This window comes from Orycteropus afer, unplaced genomic scaffold (genome assembly GCF_000298275.1).
Source record: "Orycteropus afer afer isolate SDZICR_OR568_19922 unplaced genomic scaffold, OryAfe1.0 scaffold00083, whole genome shotgun sequence".
Classification (NCBI taxonomy): Eukaryota; Metazoa; Chordata; class Mammalia; order Tubulidentata; family Orycteropodidae; genus Orycteropus; species Orycteropus afer.
In genome coordinates, this window is record NW_006921670.1 from 6,299,621 (window position 1) to 6,317,924 (window position 18,304).

General features: G+C 56.2%; 2 protein-coding genes across 2 annotated transcripts in view; both read left to right on the forward strand.

The window, feature by feature from the left end:
• Nucleotides 1-4,774, forward strand: part of ZC3H7B (zinc finger CCCH-type containing 7B) — a 40,067-nt gene extending 35,293 nt beyond the window's left edge. The window contains exons 16-21 of the mRNA XM_007941777.1: nucleotides 668-801; nucleotides 896-1,001; nucleotides 1,109-1,217; nucleotides 1,496-1,629; nucleotides 1,829-1,992; nucleotides 4,507-4,774. Coding sequence (XP_007939968.1) covers nucleotides 668-801; nucleotides 896-1,001; nucleotides 1,109-1,217; nucleotides 1,496-1,629; nucleotides 1,829-1,992; nucleotides 4,507-4,774 — 915 coding nt within the window. The remainder of the gene's footprint in view (nucleotides 1-667; nucleotides 802-895; nucleotides 1,002-1,108; nucleotides 1,218-1,495; nucleotides 1,630-1,828; nucleotides 1,993-4,506) is intronic.
• A 7,338-nt stretch (nucleotides 4,775-12,112) lies between these two features.
• TEF (TEF transcription factor, PAR bZIP family member) overlaps nucleotides 12,113-18,304 on the forward strand; it is a 21,428-nt gene continuing 15,236 nt past the window's right edge. Inside the window, exon 1 of the mRNA XM_007941703.1 lies at nucleotides 12,113-12,215. Within this exon, the coding sequence (XP_007939894.1) occupies nucleotides 12,113-12,215 (103 nt within the window). The remainder of the gene's footprint in view (nucleotides 12,216-18,304) is intronic.

Consider the following 18,304-nt stretch of genomic DNA (forward strand, 5'->3'; position numbering starts at 1 on the left):
GTGCAAAGGAGTAGGCTCTCCTGCCTGCAAAGAAAAGGCCGGGGCAGAGGATGGGGAAGGGACATGGTGGGGCTTTGGCCTGGAAGGAGGGACCAAAGCCCAGGGCCCTGCCCCTCACCTCTGCAGTGGCCCCTGCTCCCTCCCAGGCCCAGTGCTCATGGTTGGACGAGAGAACGGCACGTGGTAGTTCAGGTTCTGTGGGAGCTCAGAGGGTGGGCACCTGTGAGTTAGAAGAGAGAGCTCCAGGGAAGGCTTCCTGGAGGAGGTGGTGCTTGAGCTGAATTTGAAAGACAGTTGGGAACGAGCTGGATAAAGAATGGAAGAAGGGCATTCTAGGCAGAGGGAACAGCATGTGCAAAGGCAGGGAGGTGTGTGGCGTGCCAAGCCCAAGGCAATGCAAACGGTCCCACAGCGTAGGCTCCAAGGGGTGTGGATGCAGCGGGGTGGGGGTGGGGGGCTGGCCCAATGAGCTAGGTGTCACCGGCTCTTCCAAGCCTGCCTCCCACACTGGGAAGCCACGTGGCCTGCAGTGGGAAGAGCAGGAAGTAGGCCGGCCCTTTCCAAGGCTCCCAGCAGCCCTGACTCTCCCGGATGCATCGTGTGTGGCAGATCCCCAGAGCAAGGCCCAGTGCCTGTGGCTGTGCTGATCCTCTCCCCACCTCCACAGGGCACCCCGCGGACACACGGACCCAGTACCTTTGACCTACAGATGAAGTTCGTGTGTGGCCAGTGCTGGCGGAATGGGCAGGTGGTGGAGCCAGACAAGGACCTCAAGTACTGCAGTGCCAAGGCCCGGCACTGGTGAGCAGCCCCGGGCGGGCTCAGCAGGCTGGGCCCTAGTGCCGTGGGGGAGGCCCCAAGCCTCCCCCAACCAGCCTCCCACTCTGCCCTGCAGCTGGACCAAGGAGCGGCGCGTCCTTCTGGTGATGTCCAAAGCCAAGAGGAAGTGGGTGTCAGTGCGACCACTGCCATCCATCCGTAACTTCCCGCAGCAATACGACGTGAGTGCTGAGGGCGACATGGGTGGCCGAGGGCCCTGGGGCGTGGGAGGGTGGAGGCAGTAAGGTCGTACAGCCAGACTCAGCCGCCCCCCCACGGCCTTCCACAGCTCTGCATCCATGCGCAGAACGGTCGCAAATGCCAGTACGTGGGGAATTGCTCCTTCGCACACAGCCCCGAGGAAAGGGACATGTGGACCTTCATGAAGGAAAACAAGAGTGAGTGGGTAGGCGGGCAGGGTGGGGCCTCCCCACTGCGGGCCACCCAGCGCCTCAGCAGGCCGCAGCACTCTCTGTTACCCACCATCGCTGCCCAGGACCTGCTCCGGCACCTCAACCACGCCCACATGGTCTCTGGTCGGTGGCGGGCTGAGGCTGGGGCCAGGCAGCCCAGCAGGCTTGTGATCTGCAGAGGGAGTCGAGCCATGGGCAGGGTCACGGGCAGACTGGGTGGAGAAGGCACCTCACCAGGCCCTCTGTCCCTGGCCTCTGCGCAGTCCTGGACATGCAGCAGACCTATGACATGTGGCTGAAGAAACATAATCCTGGAAAGCCAGGGGAGGGGACCCCGATCAGCTCCCGGGAAGGAGAGAAGCCCATCCAGATGCCCACAGACTACGCAGACATCATGGTAACGCCCCTGCTAGGGAGGGGGAGCAGGGGCCCGCGAGCCCAACAGGAGGGTGGCTGGAGGAGGCTGCAGGTGGCGGGGCGGGCGCCCGTGGTGGCTGTGCCTCCAGATGACGAGCAGGGCTGGCAAGCCTGACGGGAGGGTGGCTGGAGGAGATGGGCGGGCGGCAGTGTGGGAGCCCACGGTGCCTCGCCTGCAGATGGGGTACCACTGCTGGCTTTGCGGCAAGAACAGCAACAGCAAGAAGCAGTGGCAGCAGCACATCCAGTCCGAGAAGCACAAGGAGAAGGTCTTCACGTCGGACAGCGACGCCAGCGGCTGGGCCTACCGCTTCCCCATGGGCGAGTTCCGGCTCTGCGACAGGTGCCTTGGGGAGGCTGGGCCGCGGGGCGCACGTGGAGGGCCCAGCAGGCCGGGGTAGGCCTGATGCAGCGGAGGCCACAGGCTGGCCCTGGAGCTGGAGTGCAGGGGTGGTAAGGCCAGTGTGCCGACCCTGGTGGTGCAGCTTGATTGCTACCCCGAAAGTCAGCAGTTCAAAACCACCACTGCTCCAGGGGAGAAAGACGTGGCAGTCTGCTTCCATAAAGAGGGCTGTCGTTCGGTGCCACTGAGTTGGTTCCAACTGAAAGCGATCCCATGTACAACAGAGTGAAACGCTGCCCAGTCCTGTGCCAGCCTCACAATCCCTGCTATACCTGAGCCCACCGTCACAGCCACTGTGTCAATCCATCTTGTTGAGGGCCTTCCCCTTTTTCACTGACCCTCCACCTTACCAAGCATGATATCCTTCTCCAGGGAATGGTCCCTTCTGACAATTCGACCAAAGTAGGCAAGACAAAGTCTGGCCATTCTTGCTTCCAAGGAACATTCCGACTGCACTTCCTCCAGGACAGACTTGTTTATTCTTCTGGCAGTCCGTGGTATTTTCAGTATTCTTCACCAACACCACAACTCAAAGGCATCAACTCTTCTTCTGTCTTCCTTATTCATTGTCCAGCTCTCACGTGCATATGAGGCAATTGAAAATACCATGGCTTAGGTGAGGTGCACCTTAGTCTTAGTGACATCTTTGCATCTTAACCCTTTGAAGAGGTCTTTTGCAGCACCTTTGCCCAGTACAATCCGTCATTTGATTTCTTGACTGCTGCTTCCATGGGTATCGACTGAGGATCCAAGTAAAATGAAATCCCTGACGACTTCAATGTTTTCTCCATTTATCCTGATATTGTTTATTGGTCCACTTGTGAGGATTTTTGTTTTCTTTATGTTGAGGTGTAATACATACTTCAGATTGTAGTCTCCAATCTTCATCCATAAGTGCTTCAAGTCATCATCACTTTCAGCAAGCAAGGTTGTGTCATCTGCATATCGCAGGTTGTTAATGGGTCTTCCTCCGATCCTGGTATCATGTTCAGCATCTCAGATTATCTGTCACCACACAGGTTGAATAAGTAAGGTGAAAGGATACAACCAAGATGCACACCCTTCCTGATTTTAAACCATGCAGTGTCCTCTTGTTCTGTTTGAACTACTGCCTCTTGGTCTATGTACAAATTCCTCATGGGCACGATTAAGTGTCCTGGAATTTCCATTCTTCACAAAGTTATCCATAATTTGTTATGATCCACAGTTGAATGCCTTTTCATAGTCAATAAAACACAAGTAAGCATCTTTCTAGTATTCTTTGCTTTCAGCCAAGATCCATCCAACATCAGCAAGGCTATCCCTCATTCCACGTCTTCTGAATCCGGCTTGCATTTCTGGAAGTTCCCTGGCAATATATGGCTACAACTGTTTTTGAATTATCTTCAGCAAAATTTTACTTGCGTGTTATGCTAATGATATTGTTCGATGATTTCCACATTCTCTTGGATCACCTTTCTTTAGAAAGGGTACAAATACGGATCTCTTCTAGTCAGTTAGCCAGGCAGCTGTACTCAAAATTTCTGGGCAGAGCCAAGTGAGTGCCTTCAGAGCTGCATCCATTTGTTGAAACTTCTCAGTGGGTATTCCATCAACTCCTGGAGCCTTGTTCTTCACCAGTTCCTTCAGTACAGTTTCTACTCCTTCCTTCAATACCGTTGATTCTTGATCATATGCCACCTCCTGAAATAAATGAACATCAACCAATTCTTTTTGGACAGTGACTCTGGGTTTTCCTTCCATCTTCTTTTGATGCTTCCTGCATCATTCAGTATTTTGCCCATAGAATCCTTCAGTACTATAGCTCAAGGATTTTTTCTTCATTTCTTTCAGCTTGAGAAATGCCAAACGTGTTCTTCCCTTTTGGTTCTCTAACTCCAGGTCTTTGCAGATTTCATTATAATAATTGACTGGTAGCCTAGTGCCTAAGGCATCTGACTGCTAACCAGAAGTCTAGTGGTTCAAACCCACCAGCCACTCCTCGGAAGGAACATTGGGCAATCTACTTCCATTGTGATACTGCCTTGGAAACTCAAGGAGGGGTCACTATGAGTCGGATCCGACTCGATGGCAGTAAGTTGAGTCTCTTCTGACATCCATTTTGGTCTTGTCTTCCTTTCCTGTCTTCTGATTGACTGTATGCTTTCTTCACATATGATGTCCTTGATGTCATCCCACACCTCATCGGGTCTCTGGTCATTGATGTTCAATGCGTCCATAAAGATCACAGCCTTGGAAACCCCGTGGGGCAGTTGTGCTCTGTCCTGCAGGGTTGCTATGAGTCAGAAATGACTCGAGGACAGTGGGTTCAGGTTGGTTTTGGTTAGGTATGGGTATAGATGGGGCAAGGGGCTCAGACCTGCCCATCCCCCTGCTTTCCAGCCCTGGGCCAGATCCCAGGGAGAGGTTGCAGAAAGGGCCAGGGTGTGTGCAGCGAAACCCTCCCGCCCACAGGCTCCAGAAGGGCAAGGCCTGCCCAGATGGGGACAAGTGCCGCTGTGCCCACGGGCAGGAGGAGCTCACCGAGTGGCTGGACCGGCGGGAGGTGCTGAAGCAGAAGCTGGCCAAAGCCCGCAAGGACATGCTTCTGTGCCCACGGGACGATGACTTCGGCAAGTACAACTTCCTGCTGCAAGAGGGTGGGGACACCACTGTCCCTGAAGCCCCTGCCACCACCGCTGCCGCCACCACTACCACCACCACCACCACCACTGGGGAGTAGGGCCAGGTCTTGACTGCAGGTCAAGTCCTGGGTCAGGGCAAGGTTGAGACAGAGGGCCTGGAAGAGGGGCCAGGGCAGGCTGGGGCTGGGGGCTGGGGGCTGCCCTCATGAGGCAGCCCCCAGCCCCCTGGGACCCGTCCGTCCTCTCTGCCCCCACTGCCCAGGTGTGCAGACCCAGGTGAATGCGCTGCAGCCCATGTGGCCCCAGGGTCCTTGTCCTGCTGCAACCCTGGACAGCCACCCCTCACCGCAGGGCTCTCCTGGCTGGAGGGAGCCCTGTTGGCCCCTCCAGCTTCAGCCTACAGCTTTAACTTCTGTCTACTCCTAAAGGGGGCCCAACACTCAGGGCTGGGGAGCCTGGGGTCCCCACTTGAACCTGCAGCAGGAGGATCCTTCTCCCTGCCCCAGCCCCCTCACCTCGCTGAGGTTAGATCAGGACACAGCCTAAGGCAGGAGGCCCCTTTAGCTTTAAAATGTCACCCTGGGATGGAGCTGGGAAGACTTACTGATCGCCTACCCCTCAGGCCCCAGTTTCTCCTCTGGGTGGGAGGAGGGAGGGGCTAGGCTGGATGATCCCTGCAGCCTGAGTGAGGGGTCATGTTCTCTCCAATGACAGCCCCCTGCCAGGCCCTTCCATCGTGGGCCCTGAATGTGGATGCTAGCTCCTCAGAGTCTATGGGGATGCTCCCGCCCAAACCCCCATTTCGCAGATAGAAAAACTGAGGCCCAGAGGGGAAGCGCAACCTGCCAGGGTCTCCAGCCCACAGCACGAAGCAGAGACTCAGGGCCCATTATGGGTGGGCAGCGGTGGGGTGCACAGCTGGGGTCCAGGCAGCTGCAGGCTAGGGAAGGGACTTGTCCCTCTTGAGAGTGGGTATAGGGGTAGCAGGAGAGGTTACGTCCCCACTGAAAATCTCAGCCCCGGCTGCCTCTAAGGAGAAGTGATAAGGGACAGTCCACTGATGAGCTCAGGATCTGCATGGGGGTGAGCAGGGAGGTGGAGAGGAGAGATCAGCCTTGGACACCAAGGGCCACTCCAGAATTAGACTTTACCCCTCTGTCTTGGGGGCCCAGCAGGGTCCTCTTCCATAGACCCAGAATTCAGTTATGACCATCTGTCCCAACTCCGCCCTGATCCCTGAGTTGCCTGGGACTCCAGCTGACCCTCAGCCCCACCCCACCCTCCCAGCCCTCTCCTGTCCCTCTCGTCTGACATGTATGCACCCCCTCCTCTCCATCCCTCCCCCACGGGCAGACCCCGCCTCCCTCGGTTCCCCAGACATTCCAGAATACCCCACTCCATTGTCACAAGGAGTGGGCACCCCCAGAAGGAACCAGGGACCCAGGCTGGGCTGGGGGTGAGATGGAGAGAACAGGACCCCTTAGTTTTCCTTGAGCAACGACTGACAGCGTGAGGATGAGGTGACGAGGGGCACTGGCAGCCAGGAACCCTGTTCTTCTCGCTGCCACCGCCCACCTTTTTCCCAATAACCGTGGCATGCACCCTTTCCTCTTCCCTGACCCACCCCCAGTCGGCCAGCACTGAGGAGTTGGGTGCTGGTCGCATGGTTGGGGGAGGAACAACCACACCCAAGGCGGGGGCTGTGGTCCTGAATGTTGAAGACACTTGTCCCCTGGTCCGTGGTGTTGCAGTCTGTCGTCACCAGCCTTGTTTCTAGTGTGTATATATGTCGCCCCCTGATGCATATATACACAGGTATTAAATATATCGCTCTATATAATATGATATATGTGTGTGGTATCCAAGGGGTCACTTCTAATGAAGGCTGAAGATAAAGGACTTGGCCAGGAAATGCAGCCACCTGGCATGATTGGAAGTGTTTCTGGGTCATCAGTGGCCGGATGGGAGGAGACAGGGACTTGGCCAGAGGTGATTTGGGGGTGGGGTGGCCCCCACCTGGCCCACCTCTGCCTGGTCATCTCCCAGGCCACCAGAGCCCAGTGGGGAGAGAGCGCGAGTGCTCAGGGAAAGAGAACGAGGTGTGCGTCTCCACCCAAAAGAACAGGATTCGAATCCAGATTTTTCTCTTCCAACCTTCCGGGGGCCTTGGAATCCAGGGTGGCCTGGCCTGGCCAGGGCTGGGACGAGAAGGGGAAGCTGGAGTGTCAGGAGGGAAATAGACTGGCCCCTCTAAGGGAGGGCCCGGAGGCTCGGCGAGTTGAATTGGGCTCATACCCACCCCCAGGACAAGATGGCATGGCAGACAGGTGATGAGGGTGGTACCACTAACGTGAGTGTCCCTTTGTGATGGGGGCCGGGGAGGCTGCATTTCTCAGCTGGGCAGTAATCAGTTTAATGGTCCTTTAAAGGTGTCTGTGTATTAAAACTTAATAAAAGAATACCACACTTTAATATTAAATATTCATAAGGTCTAGTATCTTGATAATAATGTAGATGTTTTAATAACAATTTTTGTCCTTAAAATAAAATGAAAGAAATTTGCTCCTTTTAGCCTTTGTTCTAGAAAATAAACGTGCACTTTGACCTCTGTCCCCAAGGTGTCGCTCCTGTTCCTCCCCACCTGGTGCTTGGGGCCAGGCTGGCACTGGGCAGGCCTCAAGGTGGACATTCTGAAGGTCGAGGGGCAGGAGGTCTGTGTCCCCATGTACACACCCCACCCGGCTGCCCCCAGCTCTCTGGCAGCACCTTGCTGGCGGGGACACACTGTGCTCTGTGTAAGTGGCCCGTGGCTGCCACAAGGTCCACTCCTGCCCTCTTGTGGTCCTGTGCATAGAGTGGTCCCGTGGTACCCCCCCTTCCTGCTCTTCCCATGGGTGCCATCCTGGTTCCAGACTGCTGACCTCTGCCCTTTCTGGATATGGCTTTTCCAGGAAGGCGCGGGGTCGGGCCATGCTCTGAAATGTGGTCCCAACACAGCCCTGTCTCCGCTGGGCCCAAGGACGGCCAAAGCCACATGGACCGTTTCCTCATCTTTCCAAAGGAAAAGCACATCAAAGCAGGTCTTCTCAATGGGGACACCGGAAGCTGCTGGGGTGGCTTGATTGTGGCCGCAGGGGGTCCCAGTGGGAAAGGCTGCACGTGTCCAGCTTCTGACCCCAGTATACAGTGGCCCCAGGGACAGATGTCACAGGCCTGTGAATTCTCTGAGGGCAGGGCATCTCCTGGGCCAGGAGCTCCCGTGGCCAGGTATGCAGTAGGCACGCTGCTGTTTGGTACGTGGGGGATGAATGACAAGCAGCCTCTGAGCCCTTTCTCTGCACCAGCAGCCCTGCACGTCTGGTGTCCATATCGCGTAGCTCAGAGATTCAGTGAAGGTGCCCAGAGCAAAGACTGGGAGCTGGCAAAGGTCCCTTCGTGGCCTGTGGTTCTTGGCACCTGTGCTGTGGCCACACCAGGAAAACCCCAAAGCAGCGCTGCCAACTCCTACCTTGGCCAGGCGTCAGTACCTTCCTTGAACTCAGAAACTTAAAAGGACTTCAGTGAGCCCCACAAAAACCAAACCTGCTGCCACTGAGTTGGTTCTCACTCAGCAATCCCTGTTGGGTTTCCCAGGCTCTAAATCTTTATGGAAGTAGATTGTCTCATCTTCTTCCCACAGGGCAGCTGGTGGGTTTGAACCACTGACACTGTTAGTAGCAGGTAAGTGCCTTCCCCACTACGCCACCACAGCTCCAGTGGACATCAATTCTTAAATCCTCGTAAACAAGAAACAAACCAGTTGTTGTCAACTCTGAGTCTTGGCACCCCAAGTGTGTCAGAGCAGGGGTGCGCGCTGGACGGGGTTTCAATGGTTGATCTTTCAGAAACACAGTGCCAGGTCTTTCTTACAAGTCACCTATGAGGGCACTTGAACTGCCAGCCTTTGGGTTAGTGACGGAGCATCACCCAGGAACGTCTTAAATTCTCTTAAATTCACTCTGGTTGATAAGCATTAACCGAGCATCTACCCCAGGCCCGAGGATACCAGATACCTAAAGCAACTGGCTCCTTTGAATTCACAGTCTGCAGGATAGGGAGACTGACCTAAATAGAAGATTGTGGGATGATGTGATGGGGGCAGTGGGGGGGAGATACTTAGGGTACCAGGGGGGGTACCTCATCCAGGCTGGGGAACCAAAGAGAGCTTTCTGGAGGAGGTGGAATGGTAACTGGGGCTTTACAAATGTTTTTACATCATTATAGTCTGTGTGCAGGCTCCCTGGGGGTGTATGTATGTGGTTAAGTACTGGACTCCTAACTGAAAAGTCGGCAGTTCAAACCCATCCAGAGCTTCCTCAGAAGAAGGGCCTTGCCAGGCCTGTCTCTGCTTCTGAAAGGCCATGGCCTTGGACATTTTGTGAAACAGTTCTGCTTTGCACACATGGGGTCACCAGGAGTTAGAATCAACTTGACAGCGATTAGAAACGCTCTGCGTACACTTAGTGTTCTGCCTTTCGCGTGACCCCGGTTCACATGGGCCTTTTCATGCACCCGTGGAGTCCAGATGTTGGTCAGTGGCTGCTAACCCACCCCCTCACGGCCAGCGCAGGCTTGGACAGTCCATCTCTGATCTTCGGTCCCATGAGCAAGGCTGCTGTGAACCCCACGAGCCAATGTCGCACCTGCCCTTGTCCCTGCCTCCATTGCAGGACAGCTGCTTCTGAGGACAGGCATGTGGGGAGATTGTCAGGGGCCTGCAGGCACGGGCTGGGGGGCAGCTCTGCACCCCCTCGAGAGAAGGTCCTGCCTGGAGGGCTCTGCCAAAAACAGCATCCCCATAGACTCCCACAAATACACTGGAGGAGCCCCCTGCAGCCTCCCAGACCTCGGCTCTGGCCTGGGGGACCTGTCTCTGAGGCAGGAGAAGATATCCTGGCTCTAGGCCAGGGGCAGCCCCAGCCACTGGGCCTGCCTGATCGGTGACCAACCAATTAGCATCTCCCTCTTCTCGTATCTTCACTTTCTGGTCTGGAATTTCAGTGTGCGGCACTGGCCGACAAAAAGGGTCAGGCAGAGTGAGTGTTCTTGATCAGTTTCTTCTGCAGTCTGGGCCTCAGTTTCCCCAGTGGGACAGTGCAGGAGTCCAGTTTTGTCTGCTAAGGGCTTGTGCTTGACCACACGGGGCAAGCAGGACGTCACGGCTTCCCTGTCAGGAGCCCTCACCGCCCACACATAAAGGACACAGCGTTTGCAGTGAACCGGAGGCAAATGCAGTCAATGGAAGCTCAAGGGTAGGGGGTGCGGATGGGCTCAGTGGCCTGGATAAGGACCCCAGACCACCTGAGTGGGCATCAGACCTCTGAGCCTGGAAGTCCAGATGGTCCCAACACCCCTGCCACGTGGCCCCGCCAACATCTCCAGCTGTGTGTGTGCCTTGCCCCCTCCCAGATGTGGCTAGTGTGGCCCTGCCTCTGACCTCCTCAGCACCTGGCCCAGCCAGCTATGGCTGTGACCCCTGCCAGCCACAGGTGGTGCTGCCAGCTGATACCACGATGCAAAGTTCAGGTTCTTCTGGGTGGATTGACTCCCAAACCAAAAAAACTCATTGCCATCAAGTTGCTTCTGACTCAGCGACCCCCATGGGGGTTCCGAGGCTATAAATCTTCACAGCAGTAGATCGCCCAATTTTCCTTCCATGGAACGGCTGGTGGATCTCAACTACTGACCTTCTGGTTAGCAGCCAAATGCCTTATCCACTACGCCACCAGAGCTCCTTTGACTGACCACTCCCACACACACAAAAACAACCAAACTCACTGCTATTGAGTCGGACCTGACTCAGAGCGACCCCTCCTTGGGTTTCTGAGGCGGTATCACTATGGAAGTAGATTGCTCAATCTTCCTTCCGAGGAGTGGCTGGTGGGTTTGAACCGCCAGCTTTCTGGTTAGCAGTCCAATGCCTTAGGCACTACGCCACCCTAGTGGCATGAAATTCCTTCAGGGTTGGAGGTTGCCTGGCCCTCTATGTAATTTAATGTGAAATCCTCCCAGGATGCAGGTCAGCACTCATTCAGAGTCTGAGAGGCTGCACACATTTGCAATACGGAGTCGTCTACAGAACTCACAAGCACAAGCTGTCATGCACCACGAGGATATTCTGGGGACGTGCAAGGTCCTTTCCTGTCACCTCTGAAGTCATGCTCTGGGGTACCTGCCCCTCCTACCTTTGTGTGAAGGTTGTCTTGGCTCAGGAGGGTCACCTAGGCAAAGTTCACTGCAGGGGGTCACCTAGTCATCCCTTCATCCCAGGGATGAAGCTGGGAGCAGCAGACAGAGTAAGGGGCCTTTCCTTCACCACTGCAAAACCTTATGGATGCTGGAGAAACAAGGGACTAACAAAAACTGAGAAGGGAAGGGTGTGGGGAGGCAAGCCATTTCTGAGCACACCTTTAGGATGGTTTGCGCTCTGAACCACACAACTGGCTTTTTTTTGTATTCAAAAATTAAAATGATTATGTTTTTATTATTAATTTGGGAGAAGACGTAATTTGGAGAGAGCTGTCCGGGAAAGAAGGAAGTGATGAGAGGAGAGCTGTTAGTAAGGGGAGAGGCCAGAACGGTTGGTTCCTGAAGTATTGGATTTTGTGCAAAATGGCATTTGGAAAGCAGCCGAGGAGTGCGTAGAAGTCAGCGAGAGACACAGAACTGGAGCTGGAAGGAACCTTGGAGCTCACTGCACTTAACGGTTTGGGAACCGAGAGGAACTGAGAGCCAGAACAACTGCGTGAGTTGTTCGAGACCCCACCCTGGCAGAGGTGCAGGCCGCATGGACGCCCCCTGCAGGGCCCTGTGCTCACAGCCCCAGCAGAAGTTGCTAGCAACCGGAAGTTCACCACTCACCGGTGATCGCACGCACCCTCCATGTGTCTGTGCCTGCCAGCACAGGGTGTGTCCCTGGTGCCGGGCTGCCTGGGGGCTGGTCCTGCCTGAGTCCTTCCCTCTGGCTGGGGTCTCAGGACCCCGCCCGGTGGTTTCCATGGCGGCCGCCTTCGGCTGGGCCTCGGTGTGTGGGAGCTGCCTGTGGGCGTGGAGCTGCACTTCCCGTTCTCACCTGGCAGCCCGGGTGCTGGCTCGCAGCCTGGGGAAGAACTTCCCTTTGCAGTTAGATAACAGGCTGAGCTCACGGGCAGAGGATTGGCGCGGTGGCTCCACGTGCCGCGGCTGGCCCTCCTGCCAGGCAGCGGGAAGGGAAGGCCAGGCCTGGCTGCGACGGGAGCTGGCAGGTGGCCAAGCAGAGGGTGGCCGGGCAGGCCGGGCCCGAGCTCCTCATTGGTTGCCCTGGGCTCCCGCCCCGCCTGCTCCGAGCCTGCAGCTCCCCGCCAGCCACTGCCTTCCCGCTGCTTCCAAACTCCTGGAGCAAGCGCCTCCCTCGGGCCATGGCGAGCTGCAACCGGATCGGAGTGGCCCCTGCCATGGACATGCCCGAGGTCCTCAAGTCCCTGCTGGAGCACTCTCTGCCTTGGCCAGAGAAGAGAGCAGGTAGGTGCCAGGGGTGGCGGAGCTGGCAGGCTCCCCATGTACCTGAGGGTAGGGGGCAAGCCCGGGCACAGTGGCAGGACAGGCATCACCAGGAGAGGGAGGGACCCCAGCAGAGGTCTGCCCTTACCCCTTCCTGGGTGCAGAGAGGGCCAGGTGAGGGGAGGTGTGGGGGTGCCACACCAATTCAGGGTCTGTCCTGGGGGCTGCCGGCTTCAGGACGCTGTTCAGGGGGCGGCCACGGACAGGTGCTGTGTGCCCATGGGCCAGGGCAGACAAGAGGGGCTGGTGGGGAAACCCAGAAGGACGCTGGCTGCTTCTAAGGTTCCCTCCCAGCATGTTGGGGTGTGTAGGGGAGAGGGGGAGACTGGAGATTGGGCGGCCAGAGCCCCATGTCTGGAGAAGAGGCGTCCCCAGGGCACCGCCTCGCCTCCTGCTCACGAGGGCTGAACTCCAGCTGGGATGAAGGCTGTTATGTAACAGGACCACAGGCTGGAGCCCTGCGTTCCTAGGATACCACAGGCAAACACGCGGCAGAGGAGGGCGTGGCTCGAGGCAGCTCCACGGCCGGCACCAGGTGTCTCCCGATCCTGCCTAGGGCCCCCAAGGCCACAGTCGGCTAGAGGCCAGCTTGTTCAGGGTCCCCCACCCAATACATCCCTCCAGATCTCTTCTCTGAGATGCCAGGGACTCACACCCAGGTCCTCATTGCTCAGCTGTCCTCTGCCACCCCGTGTCCCCTCAGCAGACCTTTCTCAGGCCACCCCGTCATCCTGCTATGCTGGCGCCTGACAGAGTCCATCACCAGGTGGCCCTGGTTGCTCCCACAAGACTTCCTTCCACAGGACTGTCAGCCCCCTCCCCCAGACTTGGGAGCCCAGGGACAGACACACAGCCACTGTCCGCCTCTCACCTGTGGGCAGTGGGCTTGGGCAGCTGACTCTGGTCACAGCAGACTCTGTGTCCAAGGGAGGAAAGCCCTCCCGGGGCTTAGGGCAGGACCCCCGGGGGGCTCAGTCATGTAGCTTTGGGTCCAGCTCCCAACTGGACAGGGAAGGGGTCTTGGGGGCAACTTAGGGTACTGCTCCTCAGATGAGGATCACGAGGCCTTTGAAGTGTGGCAGCAGCTGCTGGCCGCTGGCACTCCCACTGGTCTGCAGAGCCCTGCGGGCAGAGAGTCCCCCTCACTCACTGCAGTGGGCAGACCTGGGGCCCGGCACCGAGGGGACACGCCCAAGGTCTTAGGGAGAGGTTTGCCCAGTGCTGGCTGGCCTCTGGCTGAGGACTGTGGGTCTGGCACTGCTGGGTGGGTTGCAGCAGCACGGGCCAGCATCACAGCCACATCCTGTCACCTGTGCACGTGGCATCACACAGATGGCCGGAAGCATGAGGTCCCACAGGACTGGCAGGTGCCTGTGGCCAACGGGGGGCATCAGTGTACCCCGCAAAGACCCCACTCATTACTGTCCCCCCATAATAACTGCCACTTTCCAAAGCTCCTGAGCTTTTGAAATCCTTTATAAAAATAAAGACATCTACCTTAAAAGGGAAAAGGGAATTCACACACCACACAGACCTTGATTTTCTAGAATGGTGCAGACATGGGTGAACGCTAGGAGTTCCTGTTGCCTCGAGTCCACACACCACACAGCGCTAGACTTTCTAGAACGTTACAGGCATGGGCAAGCTCTAGGAGGTCCTGTTGAATCAGCTTCTCTCCCCATTCACTATCACTGTGGCTTTGGGCCCACTGGGAGGCAAACCACAGAGGTGGCCTGCCCTCACCCCTGAGGAAATAGGGGTGCCGCCAGGCTCCCGGGCCCTTGCTCTGGCAACGTTCTGCGGCGCCCCGTCAGATGGAAAGGGGGTGGTTGCTCCCCAGACCCTGAGGACGTTTACAAACGCCTCACTTTCGGTCCTTCTCCAGCCCCGTGACTGAGCCTCAGCACATGTTTAGGTCATGTGCGCGGCATATCTTGTCTCCGGTGCGAGGGAAATGTCTTGCGTGAGAATCTAGACGTGCACTCATTAGACTCAGCCTCCCGCAGGCTCTTGCTCCATTTCACAATTCCGACATCTCCCGGAGGTCCCACCCTGGGGGCCGCTCCCTTTTGCTCCCACCCCAGCCTGCATGGAACCTCCCCCTCTTCCCTGTCCCTGGAGAAGCAGACTTTCCTAAACGCAGCTGCCCAGGCCTGAGCCTCCCTCAGCTTCAGGTTACAATGGCCACCTGGTGGCCCATCACCAGGGTCCACCCATCTGACCAGCCTCTTTCTGAGCAGAGAAATCTATGTCCAGCAAAAGGGTGTGTCTGTACGCCAGGCTCTGAGTCAGTTTCCCCTCCGCGTCTCTGGGCCCTAATCCCTAAGGGCTATTCTCCCTGTTTCTGCTCCAGCCCTTTCTCCCAAGGATCCTCTTCCAAGCGTTAGTACTTTTCCGCCACTCACTCCAGCCCCATCTCGCGTTTTTCTTCTGGAAGGACCCTGCTTCTCCAAACTGTATCGTGAACTCCTTATACCCCACCCCCCGCACCCCATGGGGCCTTGGCTGGGCTCAGAGGCTGCCCTCCATCTTTCTGCCAGCCTTGGCCACTTAGGCCTCCTTTTCTGAGAATTGTGTAGCATGAGAACACACTCCTAGGTTGAACAAGCCCTTCCTCTTGAGCTGGGCAGGCAGCACCCCCGCTTGGGCAGTCGCTTCTAGGTGTGGCAGCTTATGCTCAGAGACAGAGCGAGACCCCTGGTCATGCCTTGCCTTGCTCTCTGCCCATCCCCAATCAGTGAGAAAGGGAAAAAGAATACCAGCTGCACAGGCTGGGTGCCAGGATCCGTGAGTAACCCAAGTAACAATGTCTGCAAACTGTGAAGTGCCACGTTGTTTTCTCTGTGAACTGCAAAGGATGGTGTGGTCCATCATTCTGTCCCGTCCACCTACATCCTATCTGCAACCTGAGCCCCAACCTCTCCTCCCCGCCTTCCTTCCTGTGGCTGTTGTCCCTGGAAGAACTGGGATAGTGCATGTTTGCATGCGTGTGTGCGTGTGTGCACATACACAAACATGCACACACACACACACACACAGCTGTCTCCCTGGAAATGCGTGCCGAGGCTCCTAGGGGCATGTTGCCACCAGCCCTGGACCAAATGTGTTGGGCCAGCCGAGCTGGCCACAGTAGGGCCTGTATGCCAGGCAGGCTGTCAGTGGGCCTCTGGGACAGAGGCAGGGGTGCAGCGAGGAGGGCTTGGTATTTTCTGCCAGGTGGACTGAGGAAAATGGGTAGAGTGGTGGGCTCTGGCCAGGAGGGCTGTCCAAGCTTGGCCTTATTGAAGAGCCATGTGATGGCCTCCACTCCCAGCCTGGGGACCAGAGCAAAGTGGAGAAATCTTGAAGTTTTCTTCCGGGAAGAGGGAGGATGGGGGAGCCATCCACCACGTGCTGCCCTTGTGAGAGAATTGAACCAGCATGAGAAAGAACCAAAGTCAGGCCAGCTACAGTCCAGGGGATTTGAACTCACGGTGACCCCATGTGTGTCAGCGTAGAATCGGGCTCCATAAGGGGTTTTTAGTGGCTGTGATTTTTCAAGAATAGATTCCCAGGTACCTCTGGGGAGGGAGATTGAAACCACTGACCTTTCCGTTAATGATAGAGCAAGCAGCTAACCATCTGTACCACGCAGGGACCTAATCCCCGCTGCAACCTTCTACATTATCATTCAGCCTGTTCCTCTGCTGAGACAATGAAGGTGACACTCAGAGACTGGTTACGCTCAGGCCGGCAAGTGTCCCAGCCTCTCTGTTCCTCCCTCCTGCCTTAGGCGCCAAGAACCTTCTTGGCTGCTCTGCCCCTCACCACTCACAAGTGCAAAACTCATTCTCACCAAGTGCCAGGAACTGACGCCAGCTCCAAGGAGTGCCCTTTCCAGATGGCTTTGCGTTTTAACAGGCCACTAAAGGACTGAGTCTAACAGCCACTGTTCTGAAGCATGTGCCACAGACTGTGCTATGTGCTGTTACATCACTGCCTCTGAATGGCTTTGCAAGGGAGCTGGGACTGTCTGATCTACAGATGAAGAGACTGACGCTCAGCGATGGGAAGGCCGTGCCGTTGTCCAGGGGTTCAAACCCAACTCTGCCGTTCCTAGCCTCTTCCCTACACACAGCATTTCCTGGGGCCTCTGAACCCATGTCACAGGGCGGTTCCTTTCCTGTCACCCAGTCATTCGACATTGACTGAGCAGTCCCTGCTTACCTGGCGTTTGTGTTCTAGAGGAGAGACAGACACTAAGCAGAGACGTCAGGGCCGGCCTCTCTGAGGGATTGACGTCTAAGGCCTGCATGGTGAAGAGGAGCCAGTTACAGAAGGAGCTTTCAGACCGAGGGAATAGAACCTGCAAAAGGTCGGTAAGACTCAATGTGTCTGAGGAATAAAAGGCTGTGGGGAAAACAAAGACAAGACAAAAAGGCCACTGTGGCTGCAGAAAGTAAACGAGGAAAACAGAAGTAAGAGTTAAGCTGGCAGGACTAGCAAGGCAAGAACCTGCAGGGCCTTGAAGGCAACCTGCCCACCCTCAGTGTTCTTGGGGAGAAGGCAAATGAGGAGTAATGCAGTATCCCCAAAACCACTCAAGATGGAATGAGTTAACTTTAATTGAGCACTTACTATGCACCCGCTGCTATTCTCAGTACTGTGCCCAAACCGATTCCTTGACTTCTCAAGGAATCACTAAGGCACAGAGAGATTAAGGAATGTGCCTAAAATCACACAGGAAGTAGCAGAAGCAGGAATCAGACAGACGCACATGGTGTAGCTCCAAAGCCCACACCCTACTCCTGTGCCCCCATCAGGACTTCGCTGAGAGAAGCCCTGAGATGGGGCAGAGGCTGGAGGGGCGGGCCCCTCTCCAGAAATGGCACAGCCCTCCACCTGTAATCTGAGCCCTTGGAGTGGACAAAATTCAAGCCAAACAGGAAACGCATACTCTTGAGAGTACTGAGGAGAAGGGCAAGAAGCAATACGGGGCCTCCACCCACCACTTCTCCGGAGAACACACTGAGCTCAGACACAAACCACAGAGGCCAGAACAATGTAGCCACAGGTATTTGGACCAGAAGGGAGCAGCTGCCAGCAAGGCTAGTGCTGGGGGACTGGCCGTGAGAACGGCCTATGTTTGTCATTCCAGGTTCAACTGTGAGTCAAACACAATGCCTGTTACTTAGCGTTAGTAACGCTCCAAATGCCTCTGCCTTGGCGCCGAAGGGTTTTGTTAACCCTCCTCCCAGCACCGACAACAAAGCAGCCAACATTTACCGAGCTACTAGCCTCAACACAGCACTGTGCCTCCCGTGTTTTCTGTGGGCAGAGGACACACATAACTGATCTTTGCTGGACTTCAGCGGAAGCCTTAGGGTCATTCTGCTTGCCCACACACCACATGTAGGTCCCACTTTTCTGTAGGCTGGAGGATGGAGTGGTTCTGTCCCTCGGGGTGCTGCGTATATGGCCAATGAGCTCATTATAGAGTTATCTGGCCATAGGGTCCTGTCCTGCAATTTCAGCACCTCTGAGCTTCAGGTTTGTCATAATAACCCCAAGTGACAGAATGGCAGGAAAGCCACCTGGTTGGCACTTGCCCGGCTGAACTAAGCTTGGTCACCAGGTTTCTGGAACATTGAAGAGGAGAATAGAAAGCTAGTCCAGCCCTGGAAAGTGGACGTCTCAGGTCCCATCTCTGCTCCAGCTTAGACTCAAGAACCCCCCCCCTCAGGCCCACAGCCTTGTCCGCACGCCCCAGCACATCTACTCCTGACCCAACGCAGCCAGAATGGAAGGGGACGACGGGGGCTTCCACGCCACTGCAGGTGGACACCTGCCATTGCTATACACACGAACCGCCTTGTGAGGTGCAGAGAGCCATCTGTTTCCAAGAGAGAAGCAGCTGAAGCTTAGACAGAAGTCGCTTGCCCAGGGCTGTCAGTGGTCTGTAGCCGGGAGGGGACCCCACGCAGGCTGCCTCCCGAGGTGCTTCCTTCAAGAAGCCCACGGCCTGAAAAGCTGTTACTAAAGAATACGGAGGCTCCATTTCATACTTAAAA